The sequence below is a fragment of the Chaetodon auriga genome, chromosome 10, assembly GCF_051107435.1.
Source record: "Chaetodon auriga isolate fChaAug3 chromosome 10, fChaAug3.hap1, whole genome shotgun sequence".
In the NCBI taxonomy this organism is placed as follows: domain Eukaryota; kingdom Metazoa; phylum Chordata; class Actinopteri; order Chaetodontiformes; family Chaetodontidae; genus Chaetodon; species Chaetodon auriga.
In genome coordinates, this window is record NC_135083.1 from 13528286 (window position 1) to 13540503 (window position 12218).

A 12218-nucleotide genomic window follows, 5' to 3' on the forward strand; every position below is an offset into this window, starting at 1 on the left:
GATGCACACGCTGCTCAACCCGTTAGCTTTTTTACATAACCGGATTAAATCCTGCTGCATGCGCAAGCGCTCATCTCCACTGCAGCAGCTCTGGCTAAAGACAGCGTCGACAGGTTTATTGACAGAAAGATGAACTAGCTCTGCAGCTTCGTTGAGTTACATGTCTCAGCTGCCGAATACAAGACAGGATCCCAGCGGCAGAGTCGTGACACCGCCGGGATGCGCCAAATGTCACTAAGGCGACGTTTACGCACCGGCAAAATGCACATCAACTGAGCACTTTGGACTGAGCCCAGCCTGATGTAGAAGCTGTCGTTCAGACGCGTTTTGCCCATGCTTAGCAACTAAAACACAGCAGGTTTTAAATCCTCCCTGGCTGCCTGGATACAACCTCGATGGGAGAAACGTGCGTTGATCCTCGATGTCCTCAGTCACGCAACATTAACACGGGTCATTATAGCACATGTATAGGACAACATATTAGTCAAAGGAAACGGCCTGAAATGTCTCTATATTCTTATGTATTTATTTTATATTTACAGAGTTGAGATCAAGTACAGTAAGTTTACTCCAAGAATGTGCAACACATTAACTGTGTCGGCTACAAAAAAGGCCAACAGAATCCAAATGCAGTAAGTTTTCATCGTCTCCACATCCTTTTTATTCAGGAAAGGCTGTTTGGATATTTCTATACTGTTGTGTTTATGTCTCTGAAGGACTTGGCATTCAGTTATAGCTCAACGTTGCCTCTTCAGTGCAAGTTCTGATCCCTTTCCAGCCATGTGGCTTGTCACATGCCTGTTTTGCTGATATAGTAAACCTCAAGACTCCTATTACAGCGTTCTGTCTGCCTGGTTCACAGCTGACTGTGTTCATAAGAAACACTGATATTCTCAAGCTAGAAAGAAAATAAGTAGCATCTTCTGTCTGGCCCGTCTCAAGTGTTTTCCTCCCAGATGTGACTGGAATATTGTTTATGACTGAGATAGAATTCATCCATGTGGTGTCCGCCGATTGGAAGCTTGCTTCACTGCTTTGTGATAGAAATCTGTACCAATCACTAAGATGCCTCCAAGCCCACACAATGTGACCATGACCCTCATTTGCTCACATGTTAAGCAAAGACATCAACAATAAGGAACAAGCACATTTCAATCAACAACCACATTTCATCTGAGCAGAAATGACTCATGAAAACAGCTGTTTTGTTCTCCAGCAGGGAGAAGCAGAAGTAGTTGTCACAGGATGATGAGTCTTATCTCTGAAGTTGAAATGATTGAGGCAACAGTGGTGGAGGAAGTATTCAGATTTTTTTTACTTAAGTGAAAGTACTGATATCATGCTGTAAATGTATCATACACATCACAAGTTATAGGTCACGAGTTCTGCATTGAATATGTCAGTAAAGTATTTGATTGTTTGGTTTGTAAAAATTCTGAAAATAGTGAGAAATTTGTATATTTTGTACACACAAAACTGTACTGTAACTAGTAACTCCAGTTGTCAAGTAAATGCAGTGCAGTACAAATATAAAGTGGCATGGACAGAAAAAAGGGAATCCCAAGTACAAGTACCTTAAACTAGTACTTCAGTAAATGTACTGAGTTACTTTGCACTACTGCAAGCCAAGTAATGTAAGACAGGTCAAAGTTCAAACTGGTGTTTTTTGACTTTGTGAAAAATGACTTCCCTACATTTACTGTCAACAGTACAAATGTGTTAAGGCCAGCAACAAAAGCTGTTGACTGAATGGATGTGAAAGCTAAGTTAGCTCTTGTTGTGTTATAATGGATTAATGTGTAACTATTTTTCTAAGTACAACAAATGGTACTAGTGTTGAAAATCCATTGAATATTTAGTTAAGTCAATTGCTCAAGGCAGCCTGTTTAATCAGGGCAATGTTGGTAATTTAACGTCTGTTTTCTGGGCACAAAGAGCTTAAAGTACATCATCTACTGAAAGTTCTTAGTAGCTGCAATAGCAAACTCAGCAGATGCTGAATGGAGTGAGTTTATTTGGAGCTGCAAGTGCAACATAGAAAGTTAAACTTGAAAAGTAAGAGTAAGACTTCGGCACATTGTGTCATATGCTTACCTTTACCACAGAGATAAGTAAATAATACAGACTTGATACAGTGCTTACTGGGCCACGCTTACCTTCAGCCAACTGTTGAATCACCTGCTGGATTTTTTTTTTTTTCAATTACACCAAGTCCAACCTTTCCACCCTGCTGAAATATTCTGTATCATAAACTACCTTCTGCTCTCACTGTCCAGGACAGACTTTGGTCGGTGCTCTTTAAGCTATTTTACCTGGACAACACCCTTCAGTTATATAAGGTTGGTTTGCAGAGAAGAAATCTTGAAGATCTGCCAGCACACACTCAATTCAACACTGCAAGGACAGTTGCGAAAAGGATAATATTTCAAATTACAGGTACAGATGATGTTATTGTGCATGGACGCATTGTCCATTTCTTATCTGAGTACACTGAAGGGATTCTTTGACTGAAAGGATCACATAGTTTTGTAGAAAGCAGATCCTTGAGAGAAATAAAGTGTATTCTAAAACCCAATAATGTCCACATCAGGTTCCTGTGAAATATGTCCATTAGAACTCAGTTTTAGGGTGATTTTGTCCCCTCTTCAGAAAATATATTGCATTATAGCCTACAGTACACTGTTTGATTGTGCCATAATTCTTACTTCTGCCTTGAATATGGCATTATTTCTTGTGGTATAAAGTATAAAATATGGGGTAAAACTGACAGCAGAATTCTCCTTACAGCTTTAGATTGGGCTGTGACTGCAAACAGAATGACGCTGTTAAAGAGAGCAACGGGGGCGTTATCCTTTAATTGTGCTCTCCGGCGATAGCCTGGACATGATCTCCTTGGCTAAGGACAAGATGAATTATTGGGATGCCTTGAAGGGTAAAACGAAGTACATTCGTGAGTTATTTGTCTTGAGCAAGCACTGTGTAAAGGTTACAGCACTAATTGAAGTCATGCGATGTGGACTGAATGTGAAATGCTTTTAAAGACATTTGCACACATCCTGTTACAGATGTGACTCCAAGCCAGTCACGTTCAAAATGCTCCAAACGATCAGTTTTTAAACTTCAATATTTCCATGTCATACTTGTACTCTGCTACTGTTGTAGTTGTGGAAATGTACTTTTTACTACATTAGAGATTTAGTTAAGTCTGGTGTCTTTGCAAATTAACATTCTGTATTAAGTGTATGACCAAAAAACTACCTGACACTACATATTTATCTCCACATTAATCATTTCTAACATTTATAATGACCACACTTGAACGCATTAATAACAATGATTTAAAGCCAAGCAGCTGTTCTGCATAATGAGTAGTTACTATTCATTTAGGAGTATGTTTACATCATTCTTAGCAACTTTATCTATAAGATTTTGAATGTGGGTCTTTTCTTTGGAAGTGAGTATTTATACATTGTGGTATATTTACTTAAGTACAGCATCCGTGTACTTTATTTCTCTCAGAAGGTGAAGCAGTCAGTATGGTTGTTTGGATTAGTGACGGCACTAATAAGCCTTTTCCACAGCTGAAATGTTGACTTATATTAGGAAAACTACAGTGCAACTAATGACACCTGATAGCTCGGCTAAGTGTTCAAGTGTCCCAGCAAGCCACGGCAGTGAGCCAGCATGCACAAAATCAGGACCCTGAAACTGAAGCAGCCATCAGTTTTATCACCACACCTTTTACTGTAACATGTCAACATGTGCTCTATGAAAAAAAAAAACAACTTGATCCACGCTGCTTGAACAAGAGTACCTAGAAGAGGACACAGATACGCCACTTCCCAGTAAACATCACTACACCCATTATGAAAACAATTGGGCTTTGGACTTTGAAAGGACACGCCAAGTCAAACAAATAATAAAAAAAAATCTGCAAATTGTATTTAAACCAAAACCTTTAATCAAAGTATAAACAAAAACAACTGACAAAAGTTGAGGAATTAAGAACAAAGAGTCCAGAATGTCCCAGAGGAAAAGCCCGTCATCCTGCAGGTCTTGAATCAGCTCTCCAGCATTGATCAGCTGCTTCAGGTTGATGTAGGCACCACTGGCCTCAGACTTGACACCGGGAGGGTCCTGGGTCTCCAGCTGAGCTCACCGGTCCGGTTGTTGGCAACTTGTGCTGTCACAGCCATGGCGGAGAGGACAGTTTACTTGGACCTCTGCCTCATCTTTCTTCTTTTCCGCTTCAGCCTATAAGGTGATCATTACAAGAAGTGATGAGCCGAAAATCCTTCAACACGATTAAAGAAGTAGACTTGACAACCGTGTGACAGAAAACATGCGCTGAACAGTCTTACCTGCGCATGCGCTTCTTTCTCCACTGCGGAAGAAAAAGAAAGCGCTGACATTATTTTCACGCTAAATTCATGCATTTGTGAAAACAAACGTTTTCTAGAGAACAACAATACACATAATGACAAAACACGCATTTTACAGCTGAGTGATCATGGACGTGCTGTTGAGCCCGTCGACCTGCTCCAGCTAACTCACTGACTAGCTAGCTAGCAAATGTTAGCACCACTGGAACCAATGATTATTTGATCATACAGACATAAAACACAAACCTTAGCCCTCATGTCGGACAGAGGAGGCTGCAAAAGGGAGGGAAAGTGAGAGCGATTAATTCGATTGATTTAAAAAGAAGATGATTGACTTGGATTGTGATACCAACAGCTAAAAACTCACGTACCGACCGCTATGGAATCGTCTCCAGGAAGAACGTCATATTATGGCGACGCCTTATTTGTAAACGTTGTATACGTCACTTTGATTGGACTGTAGTAAAACATGGGAAATGCAGTTTTATTTTCTACATATAAAGCGTATACAGCTTTTATGTGCTTATATATTTGGTGTGTGTTTGCGATTTTAGATTTTTAACCTGGGGCAATTTAAAAAGCATGGTGGCCATTTAACAACCGCTATCCAGTATTTTAACACTCAGTATGCTTACATATTGCACATCCTTTAAGTTTTCAGACGACTAAACTAAAACGAAACTAAATATGCTTCATCTTTTCTCAACACGAATTATGCTCCTATTATAGCCCTTCATGTTGGAAAAATAACATTTATAAGTAACAAAGTTATCTGAATGAATAAATTACATAAATACTTTTTCTTTGGGTGATGGAGAACACAACCTCAGTATTTCTGCTCCATCCAGGCTACACCTTTAAACAAGCACCTCTGTTTGTTGAACCTGTTGGTAGCTGGTGTTCTCCCACAAGTTCTTGATTTAGCTTTTGATAAATGTCATGAAAGACCTTCATAAATTGTCCCAGTCAGATCTTGGGCCACCATGTGCCAGAACAGCTTCAGTGCACCTTGGCATTGATTCTATAAGCCTCTTTTGCACGACTGAACTCTCAGATGTGTGTTCATCTTTGTAATGATGGGTTTATGCACTGCAACCCTACTATAATATCCCTCTGTAATTGTCAATGGAGTGTTCTTGAGGAAGTTTCTCGTCCTTTTCCTTACATATCACACTAATGCACAAGCATCAATCATCATGTGTGCCGTCAACCACAATTTCAGCTTCAAATTACTGATGCCTTTCCCAGAGATTTAATTGGAGATGTCACTATTCATATTTAAACACCAGCCTGTTGAGCATCTTTCGGACTGAAGGTCCCCAACGATGAATTTACTAATCCCCCCCCACGGACACACACACCTTCACTCATCAGGACAATCAGAACACGCACAGTTCAAAAACACAACACAAATGATGTCAGGTGGCTTTTTAATGTTTCCAAAAATAGTCTCTGAAACTGGGATTTGTTTTACAAAAGCATCCATATATCTAACAGGTATGGACTTCTTATGTAAACACAGACTGTCAGACTCAGTGGTGGCATCAGAAGACTGAATGCTGAACCCTTGGCAGGACTTAGACCATCCACAACTGAGAAAAATAAAGTTTTTCTTTTTTTTACTAGTTAAATTACTCAACCAGTAGGTCTTACAATGTCAGTTTGAGAAATTATTAGCTGAGTGAACTACAGTAGATGCCTATAGGTATACACACCGTACTAGTAGACAGACTTAAGCCAGCGCAGTATAAATGCAGTACTTATGCAGAACTCATCAGTAATGACGACTAATGTCATGCTTATGACTTGTGTGACTGTCAAATGACAACAGGTGTTACACATTTCTGCTCGCGACCATTTCAAAAAGGCATGGCTACAGGTTTATGACCTCAAGGAAATTATCTAAATGCCACAAGATTACACTGACACAGTATTGTGCATTCATCATCCTTGGCTCGCTGCATCAAACTCATTTTATTTTCCATATTTTTCACTACAGTTACCGTGGAGAAAGGGACGAGGGCTGAAGGTCAGTCGAATGGTTAAATGTTCCAGTGAGTGTATGCCCTTGCACAAAACATCCTCTTGTGTAGCAGAATTGGATCCACTAAGAGAAGAAGGCTGTCTCAAGGACAGTGAAATTTATTAGGGACGTACGTGTGTGCATGTGTGTGTGTGTGTGTTTTAGGTGGAGTGACAGTATTTAGGAGCAGCATCATCCCAGACTGACATCAGTTAGATTCAGAGGTATTCACAGCGGCTACGCCTGCAAGTGCCTCAGACAGCTGGGACAGAAGGAATCGTGACGTCTGTTCTTTGGGTCATCAGATGTCTGTCAGGATTTCTTGTAGAGAGAAATCTATTCTGCAGCTTCGGTCTCCATCGCCTGTCCTGTTGCGCTCTCGACAGTCTTTGAGGCCTTTCAAAGAAAAAAAAAGATTGAAATTAGAGGAAACACTTGGCATGCATATTCTTATTCATTAAACGCACTGCCCTGGAACTCACCTTCTTTTTCTTCTTCTTCTGAGTCTTGCGGCTGGCTGAGCTTTGAAGCAAAGCCTTTATATGAAAAAAAAGAAAAAAAGACAGAAATGACTTCTAACCTCATGAGGTGCAGCACACAATATATCAGCACATAATGGCTGTGAGAATGCTAAGTCAGCTAACAGCATGCTATAGCGGTCCCATTAGTTTAGTGCTTTCTGCTCGGGCAGAGGATGAAATATCCCATGAAACATCCCATCCATCAAACACATTTTACCTTCAGCTCGGGGTCCTCCACTTCGTGCTCAGACTTGTAGAGTTCTGGCTCAAAGAGGCTGTTTGTGATTCGCAGAGGTCCGTTGGCCATGAGCAGCACGGTGAACTTGAACTGGGCCACAAACTCACCTGGACAAAGATGACGTCAACAGTTTCATTAAAGTCTAAACCAGATGTGGACATTAAAGTGCTGTCAGCTAATTTATTAAAATGAATGGCCGAAACTAATTTATGAGGATTTGCCTTAGAACAGCCTATTGGACCAGGCATGAGCTCAGTCTTCTAAACGCTATATCACGTACCACTGCGCAGGATGTACAGATACGCTTTTCCTTTCAAAAAGACGACCTCTCAGACTTTGTTCTGTGAGATGACATGAGTGACACTTTGATACTTTTCACTCTGAGGTAGGACACGTCAAATATTAGTGATGCAGAAACCGATTAGTTAAAACAAAAAATTAGGAGTTAACAGGTCTTAAAAACCAACAACCGACCAACAAAAAAAATTGTTCATTGCTTTAGTCGCTAAAGGGACCGATGAGGTCCTGCACGTCCAGTCTGAACCACACATCGGTGAATTTCAATGTGGGTCAAAACCATTACGCTGCGCCACAGTTTATACAACTACAAGACAGGATTTCACAACTCTGGAAAGTTGCAAAAATGATTTCATGCAGTTCACTTTACAAAGTTAACCAAAACAATGTGATCCTGAATCAAATTGCAGTAATTTAAATTAAAATAAACGAGGGGACTGCTTTTTCTTACACAGTGCTAACACGATCTTAGCTCAGGAAGAAAAAAGAGAATCTGTTTGAGGATTACATTATTCCCCCAGGGACAGGAAGGAAATAGTCTTGGCTATGTGATCAGTTTATGACAATTTTCCATTATTAGGACAAAATAAATGCAGAATGGAAGCAGATCTGATTAGTCTATCTGCAGAAAATGAATCTGTAACTGCTTTGATGTTGAATGATTATTGTCACCTTTAAGCAAATATTTCAAACTTTTGCTGGTTCCAGCTTCTCAGATGTGAGGCTTTCCTTTGTCATAAGTGACATCATTAAATTGAATATCTTTGGATTTTGGGCTGTTGGTTGGAGAAAAGAGGATATTTGAAGAGGTCATCTAGGGCTGTGGGAAATTACTGTGGACAATTTTCCACATTTCAAGGCCGAGACAAAATAATTAATCAAGAAAATGATTATTGTTATTAACTGAGGTATGTTCTCTGCGGCAAATGCAATTCTATTTGCAGTGATTAAACAATGAATGATAATGATATCTGAAGTATTTCGGTTTAGTTTCTGTCTGTCGGTTTAGTTTGTATCTGTCCAGTGTTGGATTGTGACCAGGAGAAGAGGACTAGAGCACGGAGAAGAATTTTCATGATGTCCACAGCCCTCATTTCCATCCCTCATTGTCAGCTCACCTTCTTTCTCATTCAGCACATTGAATGGCTGCAGCAGCTCATGTTTGGCACACTCCACCACACCCAGCCTGGCCTTGCCTTCATCCTCAAAAGCTCTGAGGAGACAAAGACGAACAGAAAACATGAGGAGGTGGACCCTGGGAGATGACTATTTAAGATCAAATGAAAAATCTGATGTGAAGAGAAAAGGTGCTACCTCAGAGTGAAAGGCATCGTATCGAAGCGTCTCTCCATCTCACTGAAGAACGTCCGGGAGGTCTTCATCTTTAAGCCGTACACCTTGTTGGGGTCTCGTTTGTAAACGGTGGTCCTCTGACCTCCATCCTTTGCCTGAATTGCAAAACAAAGCATGTTTTAGAAATGACCTGCCTTTATGGGATTTTCCAAATTGAGCGGAAAAATCTGATTTCCTCTCACCTTCCCCTCTCCAGTACTGATGAGCACATCCACTGCATACACCTCATGCACCTCAAACTCAGCCTTCTCATGGTCCTTTCTACAAAAACAAAAGACAACACCATCCACTGGTTAAACATTCATCAAGTTACTGACGAGAAGCACTTGCTGAGTGAACTCACTTTTGCTGGTCCGTTGGGTTTTGGATGATAGTTTTCTCCCCGTCAATCACATGTTGTTTGAGCTGGTGGGACAGCATGCCTGTACACGTTTGGAGGAATAAACTGAGTCAAGCATGTCGAATTACATTCAGCAATTTTACATCACTGGTAATCATGGAGCTCGACAAACTCACCCTCAATAGGGGAGCACTTGAATGACTTTGCAATCTTGTTCCAGGCTTCTGTGACCTGCGTGTTCTGATGGAAGAGACATAACGGCATTCATTAGATGAGGTGCAAACGGTGATACCGCTGGTCAAATCGGTGATCGCGGTGGGAGAGTTTCACCTGGTTTCCTGGCTTAACAAGACGCAGAGCAGCCTCAGCACAGAGGTGAGCTGCTTTGAGAACGTCAGCCTTCCGTCCTGTCACTGGGTTGTCCTGAAATGATGCAGGAGGCAAGTTTAAGACACAAGAAGTGACAAAGAATAACATATAGTTGTTGATGGTGTGACAATCAGTATGTGGAGTAACAAATCATGGCTCTACAGTGCTGTTATAATTCATTCCAACAGTGACGATGTACCTTGGTCACTCCGACAATGAAGCTGTGAGCCACATTTGAGATGAAGCCATCAACATGCACACCCAGGTCACTGCCAACAAACAGAAGAGGAAGGTGTGAGGTAAAGAAAGTGTGACCCGCAGATAAAATATAAACTGTTTATCGAGTACACACAACAGGTTTAAATCTGGCAGCTTACATTTTGACGAGGTCCCCATCCTTCAGTATGACATCAGGGTCGCTCTTCAGAGGAGAGTGATGGCACACACAGTTGTTAACTGACACACAAGTAGGAAAAGCGATACCTGCGAGAGACAGACAGTGAATGAGGGGATGCTGAGTCACTGAGACATTGATGGTGACTAATAAAATGCAACAACGAGACGTACCCTTCTTCATGTCTTTTTCCTTCTTGAAGATTTTCCCAGTTTCTGTCATGATGAAGGCATCTCCCTTTTCACACAGGCTGAGCACGGAGACTCCAGCCATAGCTGCCCCAACAGTCATCTTCAGAGCCTCTGCAAGACAAGACACAGAAAGAGCCATGTTGTGCTTTATATGGTATGTCAGACGCAGACTGCGTGTAGTTTTGGGCTCCAACCAGCCATTATATTCATCATCAATTAATCTGTCTTTGATTAATCTTTGGGGTCACAGTGTTTTTGCACCACGTGTCCACCACGGTGGAGGGAGATTTTGGTAAACACTAACAAACAAGTTAGAACAAGTCTTGCTCACTGTTCAAGGCTCAACTAATGGCTTGTGACTATCGACAGTACATTACAGGAGATGGAAAGATGATGTTACATTAGCTAGAAGGTAAACATTTGACAGACTGTACGTCAGCTTGCAAAAGCATAACGCTGGCAGTAAATTAGACGCCTTAATTTAAGATAGGTAGGTCAGCTGTGATTAGATACAACACAAAATCACAAGTACACAGATGGACATTGATGTGAAGCTGCCACAGCATGCAGTCATCCCCACACCATGGCATGAGTACAAAGATGGACTGCGAATGAAAAGGACCAGTCACTGGAGACTGATACTGAACCATATGAATGCCTTAGAAAGATTGGGATTAAGTGGAAAACTGTGGCATCCTTTGATTAGAAAGTTGTTGATCAGATCCCCTCACACCACTAACACACTATCAGAGATTAGTTCCAACTGTGGTAGTTATTTCGTGTTATTTCAGTTTTACTATATGTATTTAAGGTTTGCGCTGAGGTGTTCAGACTCTGAACTGAATGATAGATTATTGTCAAACATAAAGACAGAGGTTTACCTGTGCAACTGACAGGTGTGAGCAGGTGTAATCTACGAGTGTGAAGGCAGGTACTGCTGAAAAGGTACATCCCTACTCAGCGAGCCTTCACTGGGTTACTTAAAGCTACAAATGGTAAATTTGTGTTAAGAATGGAGGAATTCTGAAATATTGATATACAGAAAGTGCAGGTTCAAACTGTTTAGATGCTTGTTTGTTAGATTTTAAATTAAATATATGCATTTATATTAAAACAACTCCCACCAATGACATCACACTAACGATGCTGTGTGCATGTGGCCTTGAAAACAATATATTTGCATCAGTCACAACAGTAGCGGGTTAACTGGCTTCTCCCTACTCTGATAATGACTTTAAATGACATAATTAAAGACCACCAGCCTTCAGCCAAGTCTCTTACATAACAATTGTGATTGTTTCAATCTGAATTAGCTGTAGGTATATTTCTAAATGTCGGCTATTCTCTATTTGAAACAACCCCTAATTGTAATTAAATTTTGTACCTGTCATTGTTATCTGTTAGCAGTTACAGCTAGCTAACGCTTGCTAGTAGGGTAGCTCAGCCACATACAGTGTAGCTAAGTTACCTAGCTAACCAGGCTAACGTGACAGCAACGTCACGCTAATCAAACACGAGGAACTATATAGATGAGCTATGGCTAAATAAATAGCAAGTCTTAGGTTTAATTCATTTTAAGCAAAGGCCCGCTTTCTAATATGATCTGCCGTTGGCACTGCTGCGGCACATGGCACAGCTGCTGCCTGGGAGTATGACTAGCTGACACAGCTAGCTAACATTAGACGGACCCTGATACTTATGGACTGTTGAGCCCAGACGGCACGTTAACGCTGCATTTAACTTACGATTCGCAATCTCGGCCCCCATCTTATACTTGGTGACCACCAAGTCATCGGCGATGGTCTGCTCCTGCGTCTCGTCATCTCCCGACATGTTGGCAGTGTGTCCGCGAACTCAGAGTAACTTTTTCCCCGCCGGGTGTCAGTCAGTCACAGGAAGGACCACGCTGCTCTCTGCACCGGCCCGCCCGGGCTGGCAGCCCTTCGATCACTAGATCCCGCCTACTGCCAGAGACACACTTCACAGTCAAGATGGTTCACGGCCTTGCTCAGCGCGTTTAGTGTAACGGCAGGAGTGATCTTTGAAATCATGCCGGGCGTTTGAAATTACGCCACGAGCGAGTAGTAATAGCCAGCATGACAGATGTTAA

At 41.4% G+C, this 12218-nt stretch overlaps 1 protein-coding gene and 1 long non-coding RNA gene across 2 annotated transcripts; both read right to left on the reverse strand.

Annotated features, from left to right (window-relative positions):
- Positions 1 to 3938: 3938 nt before the first annotated feature.
- Positions 3939 to 4790, reverse strand: LOC143327194 (uncharacterized). Its single transcript, XR_013077727.1, has 4 exons — positions 4754 to 4790; positions 4629 to 4655; positions 4362 to 4384; positions 3939 to 4254 (listed from the first exon to the last, which is right to left on the reverse strand). It is a non-coding gene; the product is annotated as an uncharacterized LOC143327194 (long non-coding RNA).
- A 1005-nt stretch (positions 4791 to 5795) lies between these two features.
- Positions 5796 to 12074, reverse strand: LOC143327499 (proliferation-associated protein 2G4-like). Its single transcript, XM_076741869.1, has 13 exons — positions 11854 to 12074; positions 10091 to 10219; positions 9901 to 10006; positions 9723 to 9792; positions 9485 to 9577; positions 9331 to 9394; positions 9158 to 9236; positions 8997 to 9075; positions 8776 to 8909; positions 8580 to 8674; positions 7144 to 7271; positions 6888 to 6941; positions 5796 to 6801 (listed from the first exon to the last, which is right to left on the reverse strand). The coding sequence occupies exons 1-13, from the start codon at positions 11939 to 11941 to the stop codon at positions 6742 to 6744; spliced, it is 1179 nt and encodes a 392-aa protein (XP_076597984.1). The 5' UTR covers positions 11942 to 12074; the 3' UTR covers positions 5796 to 6741.
- Between the last annotated feature and the right edge of the window lie 144 nt (positions 12075 to 12218).

Excerpts from the sequence above, each read along its gene's own strand:
- LOC143327499 (XM_076741869.1), bottom strand. The coding sequence starts at position 11,941 with ATGTCGGGAGATGACGAGACGCAGGAGCAGACCATCGCCGATGACTTG. Across the intron at positions 10,220-11,853 it reads GGGGGCCGAGATTGCGAATC|AGGCTCTGAAGATGACTGTT; the intron begins GTAAGTTAAATG and ends CTTGTCTTGCAG. Across the intron at positions 9,076-9,157 it reads AACCCAACGGACCAGCAAAA|AAAGGACCATGAGAAGGCTG; the intron begins GTGAGTTCACTC and ends TTGTTTTTGTAG.